General features: G+C 45.5%; 1 protein-coding gene across 5 annotated transcripts in view; it reads left to right on the forward strand.

Annotated features, from left to right (window-relative positions):
- The window catches only part of atrn (attractin), a 418,894-nt gene that overhangs the window by 187,001 nt on the left and 214,197 nt on the right, over window positions 1-17,696 (forward strand). For all 5 annotated transcript variants that reach the window (XM_070866810.1, XM_070866809.1, XM_070866811.1 and 2 more), the window contains exons 18-20: window positions 13,428-13,649; window positions 13,807-13,944; window positions 16,776-16,869. In XM_070866810.1, coding sequence (XP_070722911.1) covers window positions 13,428-13,649; window positions 13,807-13,944; window positions 16,776-16,869 — 454 coding nt within the window. The remainder of the gene's footprint in view (window positions 1-13,427; window positions 13,650-13,806; window positions 13,945-16,775; window positions 16,870-17,696) is intronic.

Genomic DNA, 17,696 nt, shown 5'->3' on the forward strand with positions numbered 1-17,696 from the left:
CCCCTCCCTCCCTCCCCCCCCCCTCCCCCCCTCCCCCCTCCCCCTCCCTCCTCCCCCCTCCCCCTCCCCCCCCTCCCCCTCCCCTCCCCCTCCCCCCTCCCCCTCCCCCCCCCCCCTCCCCTCCCCCTCCCCCTCCCCCCCTCCCCCTCCCCCCTCCCCCCTCCCCCCTCCCCCTCCCCCCCCCTCCCCCCTCCCCACTCTCCCCCCTCCCCCCCCTCCCCTCCCCCCCCCCCCCCCCTCTCCGGCTGATTCACAGGCCCAGCCAGGAGCAAAAGCAGCAGCTCCTTCTCTCACTGCTCACAGCTCCAACTGTTTAGGCCACGCCTCCACTGCTCCACAATTGGCCCAGGTGCAACAGGTAATCAGGAAGGCGAATGGAATGTTGGCCTTCATTGCGAGAGGGATGGAGTACAAAAGCAGGGAGGTCCTGCTGCAACTGTAAAGGGTATTGGTGAGGCTGCACCTGGAGTACTGCATGCAGTTTTGGTCACCTTACTTAAGGAAGGATATACAAGCTTTGGACTGGGTACAGTGACGATTCACGAGGCTGATTCCGGAGATGTGGGGGTTACCTTATGATGATAGATTGAGTAGACTGGGTCTTTACTTGTTGGAGTTCAGAAGGATGAGGGGTGATCTTATAGAAACATTTAAAATCATGAAATGGACAGACAAGAGAGAGGCAGAGAGGTTGTTTCCACTGGTCGGGTAGACTAGAACTAGGGGGCACAGCTTCAAAATAAGGGGGAGCCGATTTAAAACCGAGTTGAGAAGGAATTTCTTCTCCCAGAGGGTTGTGAATCTGTGGAATTCTCTGCCCAAGGAAGCAGTTGAGGCTAGCTCATTGAATGTATTCAAGTCACAGATCGATAGATTTTTAACCAATAAGGGAATTAAGGGTTACGGGGAGCGGACGGGTAAGTGGAGCTGAGTCCACGGCCAGATCAGCCATGATCTTGTTGAATGGCGGAGCAGGCTCGAGGGGCTAGATGGCCTACTCCTGTTCCTAATTCTTATGTTCTTATGAGTCCGTACAAACGGCTCCCATTTTTATCAATGAGAATACTGCCACGTGATTGGTGGTTCAGACCAAGTGACTTCAGCTTGTACGTATGTCAAAAACATCTTCGCATGTGCTGCGCAGCGAATCTCGGCCTCCGACCAGAATCCTATGTTCCTCTGGGACCACGAGGTACTTTGGTCGATTTTTTTCGGCGTTCGTACGAAGGAAGCCTCTGACGGCAATTTTCCCCCCAATGAGGGGATTCTGGGAAACCTACTAAATAAAATTGGGTTTTTAATGCATCCTCAGAATGGTCAGAAAAATAAAAGCCCACGGGATCCAAGGAAAAGTGGCAAGTTGGATCCAAAAATTGACTGTGGTAGGCAGCTAAGGGTGATGGTTGACTGATGTTTTTGTGACTGGAAAGCTGTTTCCAGTGGGGTTCCGCAGAGCTTAGTCCAAGGTCCCTTGCTTTTTGGTATACATCAATGATTTAGACTTCAGTGTAGGGGGGATGATTAAGAAGTTTACAGATGATATTAAAATTGGTCGTGTGGTTGATGGTGAGGAACAAGATGTCGACTGCAGAAAGATATCAATGAACTGGTCAGAAAAGTGACACATGGAATTCAAACCGGACAAGTGTGGGGTAATGCATTTGTGGAGGGCTAACAAGGCAGGGGAATACACAATAAATGATGGGATACTGAGCAGTGTAGAGGAACAGCCTGATTGAGGTGTATAAAATTGAGGGGCCTGGATAGAGTGGATCGGAAGGACCTGTTCCCTTGTCAGAGGGATGAACAACCAGGGGGCATAGATTTAAAATAATTGGGGGGAGGTTTAAAGGAGATATGAGGGGAAATTTTTCACCCAGAGGCTAGTGGGGATCTGGAACTCACTGCCTGAAAGCATGGTAGAGACAGAAACCCTCACCACATTTAAAAAATACTTAGAAAAGCTCTTGGTCGGCCGACGTGGACACGATGGGCCGAAATAGCCACCTTCCGTGCTGTAAATTTCTATGATTCTATGAACAGAGGGACCTTGTAGTGCATGTGCACAGATCCCTGAAGGTAGCAGATCAGGTCGATAAAGTGCAGGAGTAGACTATTCGGCCCTTTGGCTGATCCTGCAACTTCAGTACCCCATTCCTGCTTTCTCTCCATAACCCTTGATCCCTTTAGCCATAAGGGCCACATCTAACTCCCTTTTGAATATATCTAACGAATTGGCCTCAACAACTTTCTGTGGCAGAGAATTCCACAGGTTCACCACTCTCTGGGTGAAGAAGTTTCTCCTCATCATGGTCCTAAATGGCTTATTCCTTATCCTTCGACTGTGACCCCTGGTTCTGGACTCCCCCAACTTCAGGAACATTTTTCCTCCATCTAGCCTGTTCAATCCCGTCAGAATTTTATGTTTCTATGACATCCCCTCTCATTCATCTAAATTCCAGTGAATATGAGCCTAGTCGATCCAGTCTTTCTTCATATATCAGTCCTGCCATCCCGGGAATCAGTCTGGTGAACCTTCGCTGCACTCCCTCAATAGCAAAAATGTCCTTCCTCAGATTAGGAGACCAAAACTCTACACAATATTCAAAGTGTGGCCTCACCAAGGCCCTGTACAACTGCAGTAAGACCTCCCTGCTCTTATACTCATCATCTCGCTATGAAGGCCAACATGCCATTTGCCGCCTTCACCACCTGCTGTACCTGCATGCCAACTTTCATGTCACCCAGGTCTGGTTGTACCACCCCTTTTCCTAATCTGTCACCATTCAGATATTCTGCCTTCCTGTTTTTACCACCAAAGTGGATAACCTCACATTTATCTACATTATACTGCATCTGCCATGCATTTGCCCACCTGCCTAAGTCACCCTGCAGCCTCTTAGCATCCTCCTCACAGCTCACACTGCCACCCAGCTTAGCGTCATCTGCGAACTTGGAGATATTACATTCAATTCCTTCGTCTAAATCATTAATGTATCTTGTAAATAGTTAGGGTCTCAGCACTGAACCTTGCAGTACCCCACTAGTTATTGCCTGCCATTCTGAAAAGGACCTGTTTATTCCTACTCTTGGCTTCCTGTCTGCCAACCAGTTCTCTATCCACGTCAATAATTACCCCCAATACCATGTGCTTTAATTTTGCACACGAATCTCTTGTGTGGGACCTTGTCAAAAGCCTTTTGAAATACACCACATCCACTGGTTCTCCCTTGTCCACTCTACCAGTTACATCCTCAAAAAATTCTAGAAGGTTTGCCAAGCATGATTTCCCTTTCATAAATTCTTGCACGCATCCCTAATTTCCTGTTGAATACCATCCCCAACCTCACCAACACTGTTTGGTGGTCTGTACACAACTCCCACTAGCGTTTTCTGCCTTTGGTGTTCCGCAGCTCTACCCATACAGATTCCACATCATCCAAGCTAATGTCCTTCCTTACTATTGCGTTAATCTCCTCTTTAACCAGCAATGCTACCCCACCCAGTTTTCCTTTCTGTCTATCTTTCCTGAATATTGAATACCCCTGGATGTTGAGTTCCCAGCCTTGGTCATCCTGGAGCCATGTCTCCGTAATCCCAATTACATCATATCTGTTAACAGCTATCTGCGCAGTTAATTCATCCACCTTATTACGAATGCTCCTCGCATTGAGACACAGAGCCTTCAGGCTTGTTTTTTTTAACACTTTGTCCTTTTAGAATGATGTAATGTGGCCCTTTTTGATTTTTGCCTTTGGTTTCTCTGCCCTCCACCTTTCCTTATCTCCTTTCTACCTTTTGCAAAAGGGGTACTTTCCTTTAATAGTCGAGGCATATATTGTAAGAGCAGGGAGGTTATGCTTGAACTGTATAAAATGTTACTTGGGCCACAGCGAGAGTACTGTGTACAGTTCTAGTCGCCACATCACAGCAAAGATGTGATTGCACTGGAAAGGGTACAGAGGAGATTTACAAGTATGTTTCCAGTATTGGAGAATTTCAGCTTGAGGCTGGGGTTGTTTTCTTTGGGACAGAAGAGGCTGAGGGATGACTTGGTTGAGGTGTATAAAATTATGAGGGTGCTTGATAAGAGTGGATAGGAAGGACTTCTTTCCCTTAGCAGTGGGGTCAATACCCAGGGTGCGTAGATTTCAAGTAGTTGGTAGAATAATTAGAAGGGAGTTGAGAACTTTTTCACCCAGTGGGTGGTGGGTGTCTGAACTCTCTGCCTGAAAGGCAGAAACACTCATTACATTGGATATGCAATTAAGGTGTCGTAATCTACGAGGCCGCAGACCAGGAGCTGTAAAGTGGGATTAGGCTGGATAGCTCTTCTTCGGCTGGCACAGACATGATGGGTCGAATTGTCTCCTTCTATGCCGTAAATTTCTATGATTCTATGAATAACTGGCTTGATGCTTTCTCCTCCATCAATTTTATGCAGAGGTTGATACACTCAAAATTTTTGATTTTGAAAGGGTTTAGCAATGCGTGTAAACTGCCCCCCCCCCCCCCTCCCATTCTGCAGTGTTAATTTTGTGCTCAAGGTGAGGGATGTCATTGTTGAAATGTGACACTAATACGGACACCCAGTGTCATCACCAAGTACCTCCAGGCCATGGTTGAATTGAAGTTATGCAGCACTAATGGCGAACTTCAGCTCCAAGTGCCAAGATATCTCTTGTATCATTTCCATTTATCACATCACACATATTGTGACCATTTCTGGTGAGACTGCTGGTTTAATGACAAACTAGTGGCAGTTTTGTGCAGTGTGTCCATGCCTGTGGGGAATTGGGTTGAAACGGCTCAAACCCATCTTCTTTCATGGAGGACTCTTACGGGCCGAAATTGCCCTGGTTTTGCGCCCCGGGAGGCACTGCCGGGCCGCAATGGCCTTTTCGCCCGGGGACGGGCGGACGGCGGTCGCGTCTCGGGCGGAATTGCCCCAGAAATTTTGAGTCCGATTTGCCAATAGCACCGCACCCATCTGTTAGCCCCCCCCCGAGCCGGCATGTCATTGCCGTGCGTCCCACGGGGGTGAAATTTCCCCATGGGCCACGAGGCTGGCGCGGGCCAATTCAGCGCCAGGATTGCAGGGAGCTGACATTCGCCCGAGGCTCCCTTTAAAGGGGAGACCATGTGCGCCCCAGGTCGCCATTTTATTTTGTCGTCCAACTGTTCATTCGGCCCAACATTTGCAGCCTTCGCCTCGACCAGGCTGCCATCATACAGCCCGGCACTACCTTTTGGGTGCCGGGCCGCTGGTCCAGTCAAGCACATCTCTGGTGGCCCAGTGGCGGGCACCAAAGGGTCTGTAGAGTGCGCAGTGGCCCTCCCGTTTAACAGAAGGGGTGGGGCGTTGTAGCGCATTAGTGCTACGCGGAGCTGAACTCAGCGCCGCGCTGAAGCTCCGGGAGCGCCGTTCCAACGAGGCAGAGCGCCTGAAGCAGCGCTCCATCTCGTTAGAGGGGCGCATCACCCAATTGAATGCGGGACTTCTGCTTCGGGCCCGGAAGGTTACCGCCCCGAAACGGCAATTTCGGTCCCTTAGTCTCCTACTTATTATCATCTTATTCCATTCCATCTGTCTGGGTTCAAGCAGAAAAACTGGTGTCTAACCACGAGCCACCCATGTGCCCCATGAAATTTAAAAGCTGACTTGTCAAAGGAAACTAGATTGATAAACCCATATATTGTGACTTTTTTGACAACTGTTCAAAGTTTTTTTTTTGAAAGTAGATAAGCAATGCTGTAAAAATTAGTTTAAAACATTCTATATGTGTTTAAGCATAAACAATGTTAGACTCATCAAGTAGCAATTATGATTACCTATCATCCTTTACCTTTATATTCGCATTGCTGGTTGGAGGAAATATAAAAGCAATACATAGTTGGATACCTCCTGTTATGATATGAACTTAGATGCAGAGTTTCTTTACTGTAAAAATTATGAGCCTTGGTAATGGGGAAAAAAGTTGATCCTTATTGGCAATTTGTACTCTTAATACCTCAGCTAGGCAGGTCCACAATACTTGCTTCCACTGTTGCTTGACCAGCTGGCCTGGCCTATAGATGGGACATGGATGGGGAGACCTGTCGGTGGTGGCTGTGGTTCTGCTCACTCAGCTCCAGATAACTTTGCAACGTAGGTAGGATGGTCTCGGATGGAAAGGCAGTGGGAAACTTACCAGGATTCTGGTTAAACTCCAGCAGTACCCCTGCGTATACTTGGTGTCGAAGACTTGATTCTTGCTAAGCTGCATTCGAAGTTCTGTGCGATTAAGCAATTATGGTGTGTGCATGTCGCAAGAATGGGTGCACTCCATAACAGGCACTACAATCTCTAGTTTGTCAGTAGGCTGGTTTGGAGACTCTGAACCATGGAGACTCTGAACCAGAGCATTACAAAAAGTGATGGATTTCTGCTCTACTGTTGGCGGGCCGCGAAGTGTCAGCGGGCCGAGTGTCGGCGCGGCCCCAAAGTCGGGATGGAGGTCGGGCTGGTGGTGCACCCCCAACCAGCAGAATCATGCCGGACGAGGGGTGCTGCCAGATAAGGGAGTCCCGGATAAGGGAGGTCAAACCTGTACATGTTATATGCGATGAGGGTTTCTGCCTCGACCATCTGACGAACTGTTTACAAGCCTTATGACATCAACGCCGACACCTTGCAATTATATATCATCTTGAATGTAGTAAAAGTCCTGCAATGGTTCACAGAGGCGTAAATGAGGAATTTGGATGCTGAGCCAATGGAAGCAATATTATCAGGGACAACCAAATGGTCCAAGATTTGTGCTTTAAGCCATCTTCACTTCCCTAAACCACCCCACCAATTTTCAGACCCTCCTTAAATTTTACCTCCGACCAGGCTTTTAGTATGCCTCCTAATATCTGCTCCTTTAAGAACATAACACAAGAAATAGGAGCAGGAGTAGGCCATTTGGCCCCTTGAGCCGGCTCTGCCATTTAATAAGATCATGGCTGATCTGATCATGGATTCAGCTCCACTTCGCTGCCCGCTCCCCATAACCCTTTAAGGCTCAAAAATCTGTCTATCTCCATCTTAAATATATTCAATGACTCAGCCTCTACAGCTCTCTGGGGCAGAGAATTCCACAGATTTACAACACTCTGAGAAGAAATTCCTCCTCACCTCAGTTTTAAATATTCTGACTCTATGTCCCCTCATTTTAGTTTCCCCTATGTGTGAAAATACCCTCTCTGCATCCACCTTGTTGAGCCCCTTCATTATCTTATGTTTCGATAAGATCACCCCTCATTCTTTTGAACTCCAATGAGTATAGGTCCAACCTACTCAACCTATCTTCATAAATCAGCCTAGTGAACCTTCTCTGAACAGTCTCCAATGCAAGTATATCCTTCCTTAAATACGGAGACCAAAACTGTACACAGTACTCTAGGTATGGCCTCACCAATACCTTGTACAGTTGTAGCAAGACTTATCTGCTTTTATACTCTATTCTGCAACATTCCATTTGCCTTCCTGATTGCTTGCTGTACCTGTATATTAACTTTTTGTGTTTCATGCACAAGGACCCCCAGATCCCTCTGTACCGCAGCACTATGCAATTTTTCTCCATTTAAATTATAATTTGCTTTTCAATTTTTTTTCTGCCAAAGTGGATAACCTCATATTTTCCCACATTATTTTCCCACATTATACTCCATCTGCCAATTTTTTTGCCCAACCACTTAGCCTGTCTACATCTCTTTGCAGATTTTTTTGTGTCCTCACAATTTGCTTTCCCACCCATCTTTATCATCAGCAAACTTGGCTGTGTTACACACTGCCCCTTCATCCAAGTCATTAATATAGATTGTAAATAGTTGGCCCAGTGTCAATTCTTGTCTGATTTCTGGACAAGTTTTGTCTGATTACACTTTGCCCTCATATGTTGCCCTGCATCCGTAAGAAAGGAGGGAGACAGAAAGCAGGAAACTATAAACCAGTTAGCCTAACATCTGTCATTGGGAAAATGCCAGGGTCCATTATTAAGGAAGCAGTAGCAGGACATTTAGAAAAGCATAATGCAGTCAAGCAGAGTTGGCACGGTTTTATGAAAGGGAAATCATGTTTGACAAATTTGCTGCCGTTCCTGGAGGATGTAACGAGCATAGAAAGTAGGTGCAGGAGTAGGCCGTTCGGCTCTTCGCGCTTGCACCACCATTTAATATGACCATGGCTGATCCTGCAACTTCAATACCCCATTCCTGCTTTCTCTCCATACCCCTTGATCCCTTCAGTGGTAAGGGCCACATCTAAGTCCCTTTTGAATATATCTAACGAACTGACCTCAACAACTTTCTGCGGCAGGGAATTCCACAGGTTCACAATTCTCTGAGTGAAGAAGTTTCTCATCTCTGTCCTAAATGGCTTACCCCTTATTCTTAGACTGTGACCCCCCCCTGGTTCTGGACTTCCCCAACATCGGGAACATCCAACCTATCCAATCCCGTCAGAAGGCTCCACCTTTCCACGCGATCCCCTCTCATTCCTCCAGACTCCAGCGAATATAAGCCTAGTCGACCCAGTCTGTCTTCATATGTCAGTCCTGCCATCCCAAGAATCAGTGTGGTGAACCTTCGCTGCACTCCCTCAATAGTAAGAATGTTATTCCTCACATTAGGAGACCAAAACTGCACACAATGCTCAAGGTGTGGTCTCACCAAGGCCCTGCATAACTGCAGTAAAACCTCCCTGCTCCTAAAGGGAAGGTGGCTCAACCGTGGCTATCTCGGGAAATCAGGGATAGTATTAAAGCCAAGGAAGTGGCATAAAATTGGCCAGAAATAGCAGCGAACCTGGGGACTGGGAGAAATTTAGAACTCAGCAGAGGACAAAGGGTTTGATTAGGGCAGGGAAAATGGAGTACGAGAAGAAGCTTGCAGGGAACATTAAGGCGGATTGCAAAAGTTTCTATAGGTATGTAAAGAGAAAAAGGTTAGTAAAGACAAACGTAGGTCCCCTGCAGTCAGAATCAGGGGAAGTCATAACGGGGAACAAAGAAATGGCAGACCAATTGAACAAGTACTTTGGTTCGGTATTCACTAAGGAGGACACAAACAACCTTCCGGATATAAAAGGGGTCAGAGGGTCTAGTAAGGAGGAGGAACTGAGGGAAATCTTTATTAGTCGGGAAATTGTGTTGGGGAAATTGATGGGATTGAAGGCCGATAAATCCCCAGGGCCTGATGGACTGCATCCCAGAGTACTTAAGGAGGTGGCCTTGGAAATAGCGGATGCATTGACAGTCATTTTCCAACATTCCATTGACTCTGGATCAGTTCCTATGGAGTGGAGGGTAGCCAATGTAACCCCACTTTTTAAAAAAAGGAGGGAGAGAGAAAGCAGGGAATTATAGACCGGTCAGCCTGACCTCAGTAGTGGGTAAAATGATGGAATCAATTATTAAGGATGTCATAGCAGCGCATTTGGAAAATGGTGACATGATAGGTCCAAGTCAGCATGGATTTGTGAAAGGGAAATCATGCTTGACAAATCTTCTGGAATTTTTTGAGGATGTTTCCAGTAAAGTGGACAAAGGAGAACCAGTTGATGTGGTATATTTGGACTTTCAGAAGGCTTTCGACAAGGTCCCACACAGGAGATTAATGTGCAAAGTTAAAGCACATGGGATTGGGGATAGTGTGCTGACGTGGATTGAGAACTGGTTGTCAGACAGGAAGCAAAGAGTAGGAGTAAATGGGTACTTTTCAGAATGGCAGGCAGTGACTAGTGGGGTACCGCAAGGTTCTGTGCTGGGGCCCCAGCTGTTTACATTGTACATTAATGATTTAGACGAGGGGATTAAATGTGCGGATGACACTAAGTTGGGTGGCAGTGTGAGCTGCGAGGAGGATGCTATGAGGCTGCAGAATGACTTGGATAGGTTAGGTGAGTGGGCAAATGCGTGGCAGATGAAGTATAATGTGGATAAATGTGAGGTTATCCACTTTGGTCGTAAAAACAGAGAGACAGACTATTATCTGAATGGTGACAGATTAGGAAGGGGGAAGGTGCAGCTAGACCTGGGTGTCATGGTACATCAGTCATTGAAGGTTGGCATGCAGGTACAGCAGGCGGTTAAGAAAGCAAATGGCATGTTGGCCTTCATAGCGAGGGGATTTGAGTACAGGGGCAGGGAGGTATTGCTACAGTTGTATAGGGCCTTGGTGAGGCCACACCTGGAGTATTGTGTACAGTTTTGGTCTCCTAACTTGAGGAAGGACGTTCTTGCTATTGAGGGAGTGCAGCGAAGATTCACCAGACTGATTCCCAGGATGGTGGGACTGACCTATCAAGAAAGACTGGATCAACTGGGCTTGTATTCACTGGAGTTCAGAAGAGTGAGAGGGGACCTCATAGAAACGTTTAAAATTCTGACGGGTTTGGACAGGTTGGATGCAGGAAGAATGTTCCCAATGTTGGGGAAGTCCAGAACCAGGGGTCACAGTCTAAGGATAAGGGGTAAGCCATTTAGGATCGAGATGAGGAGAAACTTCTTCACCCAGAGAGTGGTGAACTTGTGGAATTCTCTACCACAGAAAGTAGTTGAGGCCAATTCACTAAATATATTCAAAAGGGAGTTAGATGAAGTCTTTACTACTCGGGGGATCAAGGGGTATGGCGAGAAAGCAGGAAGGGGGTACTGAAGTTTCATGTTCAGCCATGAACTCATTGAATGGCGGTGCAGGCTAGAAGGGCTGAATGGCCTGCTCCTGCACCTATTTTCTATGTTTCTATACTCAAATACCCTCGCTATGAAGGCCAACATGCCATTTGCTTTCTTTACTGCCTGCTGTACCTGCATGCCAACCTTCAATGACTGATGTACCATGACACCCAGGTCTCGTTGCACCTTTACTTTTACTAATCGGTCACCATTCAGGTAATCTGCCTTCCTGTTTTTGCCACCAAAGTGGATAACCTCACACTTATCTACATTTATACTGCATCTGCCATGCATTTGCCCATTCACCTAACCTGTCCAAGTCCCCCTGCAGCCTCCTAGCATCCTCCTTGCAGCTCGCACTGCCACCCAGCTTCGTATCATCTGCAAACTTGAAGATATTACCTTCAATTCCTTCGTCTAAATCATTAATGTATATTGTAAATAGCTGGGGTCCCAGCACTGAACCTTGCGGCACCCACTAGTCACTGCCTGCCATTCTGAAAAGGACCCGTTTATTCCCACTCTTTGCTTCCTCTCTGCCAACCAGTTCTCTATCCAGGTCAATACATTACCCCCAATACCATGTGCTGTAGTTTTGCACACTAATCCCTTGTGGGACCTTGTCCAAAAGCCTTTTGAAAGTCCAAATACATTACATCCACTGGTTCTCCCTTATTAACTCTACTCGTTACATTCTCAAAAAAACTCCAGAAAATTTGTCGAACATTATTTCCCTTTCATAAAACCATGCTGACTTAGACCGATCCTGTCACTGCTTTTCAACTGCGCTGCTATTAAATCTTTAATTGATTCCAGCATTTTCCTCATTACCGATGTCAGGCTAACCGGTCTATAATTCCCTGTTTTCTCTCTCCCTCCTTTTTTAAAAAATGGGGTTACATTAGCTACCCTCCAATCCATAGGAACTGAACCAGAATCCATGGAATGTTGGAAAATGGCCACCAATGCATCAAGTATTTCTAGGGCCACTTCCTTAAGTACTCTGGGATGCAGACTATCAGGCCCTGGGGATTTATCGGTCTTCAGTCCCTTCAATTTCCCTAACACCATTTCCTGACTAATAAGGATTTCCCTCAGTTCCCCCTTCTCGCTTGACCCACGGGAGGTTATTCGTGTCTTCCTGAGTGAAGACAGAACCAAAGTATTTGTTCAACTGGTCTGCCATTTCCTTGTTCCCCATTATGAATTCCCCTGATTCTGACTGCAAGGGACCTACATTAGTCTTCACTAATCTTTTTCTCTTCACATATCTGTAGAAGCTTTTGCAGTCAGTTTTTATGTTCCCAGCAAGCTTACTCTCATACTCTATTTCCCCCCTCCTAATTAAACCCTTTGTCGTCCTCTGCTGAATTCTAAATTTCTCCCAGTCCTCAGGTTTGCTGCTTTTTCTGGTCAATATATATGCCTCTAGCAGGGTGGATAAAGGGGAACCAATGGATGTCGTGTATTTGGATTTCTAGAAGGCACTTGATGAGCTGCCACATAAGGTTACTGCACAAGATAAGAGCTCATGGGTTGGGGATAATATATTAGCATGGATAGAGGATTGGCTCACTAACAGAAAGCAGAGACTCAGGATCAATGGGTCATTTTCAGGTTGGCAAACTAACTAGTGGGGTGCTGCAGGGATCAGTACTTGGGCCTCAACTATTTACAATCTCTATATTAACGACTGGGATAAAAGGACCGACTGTAATGTAGCCAAATTTGCCGATGATGCATAAATGGATGGGAAAGCAAGTTGTGAGGAGGATGCAAATAATCTGCAAAGGGATATAGATGGGCGAAATGAGTGGGCAAAAATTGGCAGATGGAGTATAATGTGGGAAAGTGTGAGGTTTTGCATTTTGATTGGAAAATAAAAAAGCAAATTATAATTTAAATGGAGAGAGATTACAAAATGCTTAGGTGCAAAGGGGCCTTGTACAAGAAATTTGCATGCAGGTAATTAGGAAGGTAACTGGAATGTTGGCCTTTATTGCAAGGGGGATAGAGTATAAACGCAGAGAACTCCTGCTACAACTGTTGGTGAGCCCACACCTGGAGTACTGCGTACAGTTTTGGCCTCCTTATTTAAGGAGGGATATACTTGCATTGGAGGCAGTTCAGAGAATGTTCACGAGGTTGATTCCTGTGATGAAGGGGTTATCTTATGAAGAAAGGTTGAGCAGGTTGGGCCTATACTCCTTGGAGTTTTAAAGAATGAGAGGTGATCTTATTGAAATATATAAGATTATGAGGGGGCTTGGCAGGGTATTTGCAGAGAGGATGTTTTTTCTCGTGGGGAAATTTATAATTAGGGGCCATAGTGTCAGAATAAGGGGTCGTCCATTTAAAACGGAAATGAGGAGGAATTTCTTCTGAGGGTTGTAAATCTGTGGAATTCTCTACCCTGGAGAGCTCTAGAGGCTAGGTCATTGAATATACTTTAAAGGTAGAGATAGACAGATTTTTGAATGATAAGGGAGACTAGGGTTATGGAGAGCGGGCAGGGAAGTGGAGTTGAGGCCAGGATCTGATCAGCCATGATCTTATTGAATGACGGAGCAGACTCGAGGGGCAAAATGGCCTACTCCTGCTCCTATTTCTTATGTTCGTACATTGCCCTGCTGTCTTATACATGAGTAATGTAAATATTTGTGTGGAATTGCAGATGAAGGCGGAATCAGAACATACTTTTGATGAATGTCTTTTCTGTTGTCTTAGCTGAGAATTGTTCTGGTTATCGTACATGCAGTCATTGCTTGGAGCAGCCAGGATGCGGATGGTGTACTGACCCCAGCAATACAGGAAAGGGACAGTGCTTAGAAGGATCTTACCGAGGACCAGTGAAAATCCCCACAGTAAATACCCACTATGCACCTATTTTGAATGTCAGCATGTGCCCAGCAGAAACAAAATACAATTGGTCCTTTATCCCGTGTCCAGGTTAGTAAAGACTGATCGCAGACAAGTACAAACTGTTCATTCCTGTGCATGCAGTCCGAGGGGAAATGGGAGATGTGTGGGGGGAGGAGAAGGAACTGGTGTTTGCCATTGTATATCACACATGGACTGACAACGTTTTTATTATTGTGTCCCTTAGCTTGTCAGTGTAATGGTCATAGCAAGTGTGTTAATGAAAGCACCTGTGAGAAGTGTGAAGACTTGACGACTGGCAATCACTGTGAAACTTGCATCTCTGGTTACTATGGAGACCCTACAAACGGAGGGAGTTGCCAATGTAAGTGCCAATTTAACGATGAGTTTCCAATTTCTCGCAACTTCCTCCCTTCCCAAAGTCTTGACTGCTTCCTGGGCCATAGTTCCACAGGTGCCAGCTGCCCTATGGCACGTCGCAGGCAAAATCAGAGTGACCATTCTTCAACTGCTGAGCTCCACTATGGGCAGGAAGGTCCTGGGAATCAATGATGCCTTTATGGCTCAGGTACTCACTACATATCCTTGCTGAGCCATTAAGAATTACATTCAATTTTACTTAACCAGTGGCTTTACGGTTGAGAAATAATTGATTGCAAATAAATCAGGTTTTTCTGATCTGCAAGAGGTTTGTTTTACAGTGCATTTTGGTTTGCATTGTTAGAACGTTGAATTGTTTGTGCTCCCATGGTAATGAGGTTCTGTTGAACTGAACTCGTCGGGAGTAGTATGTTGCTTTTGTACAAAGATTAATTTACAACTTATGATTAGAATGATTAAATACTACTTTTGAATGACAGCAGGCACCTGAGTTCTTTCCACAGAAGATCTTGTGCTGCACTATTATGCTATGTGCTCAAGAATTGCAACCTTATCCTTGAGCATGAAACACAAAAGGTTAGTCTGCAGGTACAGCAAGTAATGAAGAAGGCAAATGGAATGTTGGCATTTATTGCAAGGGGGATAGAGTATAAGTGCAGGGAAGTCCTGCTACAACTATAAAGGCCACACCTGGAGTACTGCATACAGTTTTGGTCTCCGTATTTAAGGAAGGATATACTTGCATTGGAGGTTGTTCAGAGAAGGTTCACTAGGTTGGTTCTGGAGATGAGGGGGTTGACTTATGAAGATAGGTTGAGTATGTTGGGCCTATACACATTGGAGTTCAGAAAAATGAGAAGTGATCTTATCGAATCATATAAGATAATGGGAGGGCTCGCCAAGGTGGATGCAGAGAGGATATTTCCACTCGGGAAACTGAAACTAGGGGACATAATCTCAGAATAAGGAGTCGCCCAGTTAAAACTGAGATGAGAAATTTCATCTCAACGGGTTGTAAATCTATGGAATTCTCTGCTCCAGAGAGCTGTGGAGGCTGGGTCATTGAATATATGTAAGGCGGAGATAGATAAATGTTTGAGCGATAAGGGAGTAATGGGTTATGGGAAGCGGACAGGGACGTGGAGCTGGGTCCATGATCAGATCAGCCATGATCTTCTTGAATGGCGGAGCAGGCTCAAGGGGCGAAATGCCTCCTGCTCCTATTATGTTTCTTATGTTCTTATAACCTAGGTGCATCATCAGGCCTCACAAAATTAGAGTTATAGACCATTGTTAAATTAGACACTTCAGCTCACTTTTTAATTGAAGGGAAAAGGTGTTTTTTCAGATATTCGCATTGTGGTTTGAAATGAGAAATCCATTGTGACTGCTTGAAAGTAAATTTTTATTCTTCCACGTGTGGTTTTATTGAAAGAAAGGTGGAAGTCATGGTGTGTACTGATCAGTAATAACCAGGCTCACTATAGATGTCACAAGGCCTTGATGTCATGCTCTACCATCCGCTAGCCCTTGCAGCTGTCGGTCCATTGTCACTCGAGGTTTCCTGAGCACAGTCTCGCTGTTAGCTTTAGCCTTCCACCGGGGTTACTTCTGGCTGCTATAGTGATGCCAAGCAGGGGACTCTGTTCCATGGTATGTAGAAAGCTGGTTGAAGACGCTTCCCATCAGTTCGATCAAATTTAGAAAATTTGTTGTCGATGAAAACTAATTACGAACTGATTAAGGACGATACCACGGCACCGTAAAGAAGCGTGACGAGAAGCAGAAATCAGAACACTTGACAGAAGTTTTTCCTCTGAGGAAGCAGTGGAAATGAAAGGGGAGAATTTGGTGGCAACTCAACCTCATGGTCAAGGCATTTGGTTCGGACTCGTGATGGGTAAAGACAGCAAACCAGAATGCAAGAATGAGGGCATTTTCCATGGCACTCCTCAATAGGACATTCAGACTACACGAGCACCCAGTCTGGGTGAAAAAGGCGATATCGAAAAGCTTTGACTTTGAGCTTTCTGTTTCCTTTCCTCACTGAAATCTCTCTAATGGTGATTCTGTCCTTCCTGCTGGTACACTTTGCACCACATTGCGGAATCCTTTCTGCAGAATCGTCCTTTCTGCAGAATCGTCCCTTCTGTGTCATGCACATTCCTGAGTTGAAAGGCTGGGTGGATGATCTAAATGCCGGCTGAGGAAATGTGAAAGCAGTGGTCTCCCCTCTTTTGGGGAAGTAACTGGGTTTTATCTGGTCCCTCCATGGCAGTTTTAATCAGATGCTCGCTTGACCAATAAATTATGGCATCGATCCTTTCCGTGGCATCATGTCATGATTGAATAGAAATAACTCATGGCCATTTCAGTTGCACTCTTGAAACTGTGGGGAGCCTTCTCTGCTCGACCATGATGTATTCGAGCAGATTAAGACATTACCATGTCTTACTGGGTGGTGTAATGTGTTGGCTCACTGTCCTTTCATCACTGTTCACAAATTGAATCCAGTTCAGACTGATCCAACATTCTGCTCGCTGCCTGAAAGATGAGATGAACTGGGGCAACCTCAACCCAGACATGAAATGGCCCACAATTCTCCATGCATTTTCCATTTCATGAAGCTGGTGAGAGAAATGGAACTGTTATATTGGTGCAACAGTGGGTCCTTTCCCGAAGTTGCAGGTAACATGGTAATAAAAGGCCCCCAAGTAAATTAATGTCTTTGAGCTAATGTGCAGTAAGAAAAGATGAAGGTTTGTATTTGTAATGTTTCACTTGCTGTATTTTTGATTTTGTTTGCTTCCCAAGCCTGCAAGTGCAATGGACATGCATCCATCTGCAATACCCAGACAGGAAAATGCTTCTGCACGACTAAAGGAATCAAAGGCGACAAGTGTCAGTTGTAAGTTACATTCAGTGCTTTTTATGTGCACACTGCTTTTGGTGGAGGTTTATGGCTGCTATAAAATTTCCATATATTTCAGTTCCACTTTGTGACCATGACATTTTCAATTAATGAGCAAGCTAACGCAATCAAATTGAGTGTTTGGAGAGTAATTTAAAAATAATCCCTCATAAACTACAGGCATCTGTTGTTCTGAGATACACAAAATGCGGTAGGATATTCAATACATTTCTTGCCACAATTTAAGATGCTTTGTTACATGATTCAATCTTACTCCATGTTGTGTTAAGCATCTATTATGGACTTCTGTATTTGATATTAAGGCTTTATTCTAAAACAGAAATACCAGCAAAAATAATTAAAGATCGTACAATCAGGTTAAAATTATGTAATCCAAGAAGTTCTATTTTTAAAAATTTGTCTTTATGGTCAGTGCAGAGCGAGCTACATGCGTAACAGTCGGCATGGATATACTGTGGACGTCCCATCCTTTGTTGTTGAACTACAGTACGCGGATGACGCTTGCGTCTATGCACATTCAGAGGCTGAACTCCAAGCCATCGTTAACAACTTCACTGAGGCGTATGAAAGCATGGGCCTTGCACTAAACATCCGTAAGGCTAAGGTCTTCCACCAACCTGACCCCACCACACAGCACTGCCCCCCAGTCATCAAGATCCACGGCACGGCCCTGGACAACGTGGACCACTTTCCATACATCGGGAGCCTACTATCAGCAAGGGCAGATATCGTCAACGAGGTTCAACACCGCCTCCAGTGTGTCAGCACAGCCTTCAGTCACCTGAGGAAGAGAGTGTTTGAAG

The sequence above is a fragment of the Pristiophorus japonicus genome, chromosome 2, assembly GCF_044704955.1.
Source record: "Pristiophorus japonicus isolate sPriJap1 chromosome 2, sPriJap1.hap1, whole genome shotgun sequence".
NCBI classification, from domain to species: domain Eukaryota; kingdom Metazoa; phylum Chordata; class Chondrichthyes; family Pristiophoridae; genus Pristiophorus; species Pristiophorus japonicus.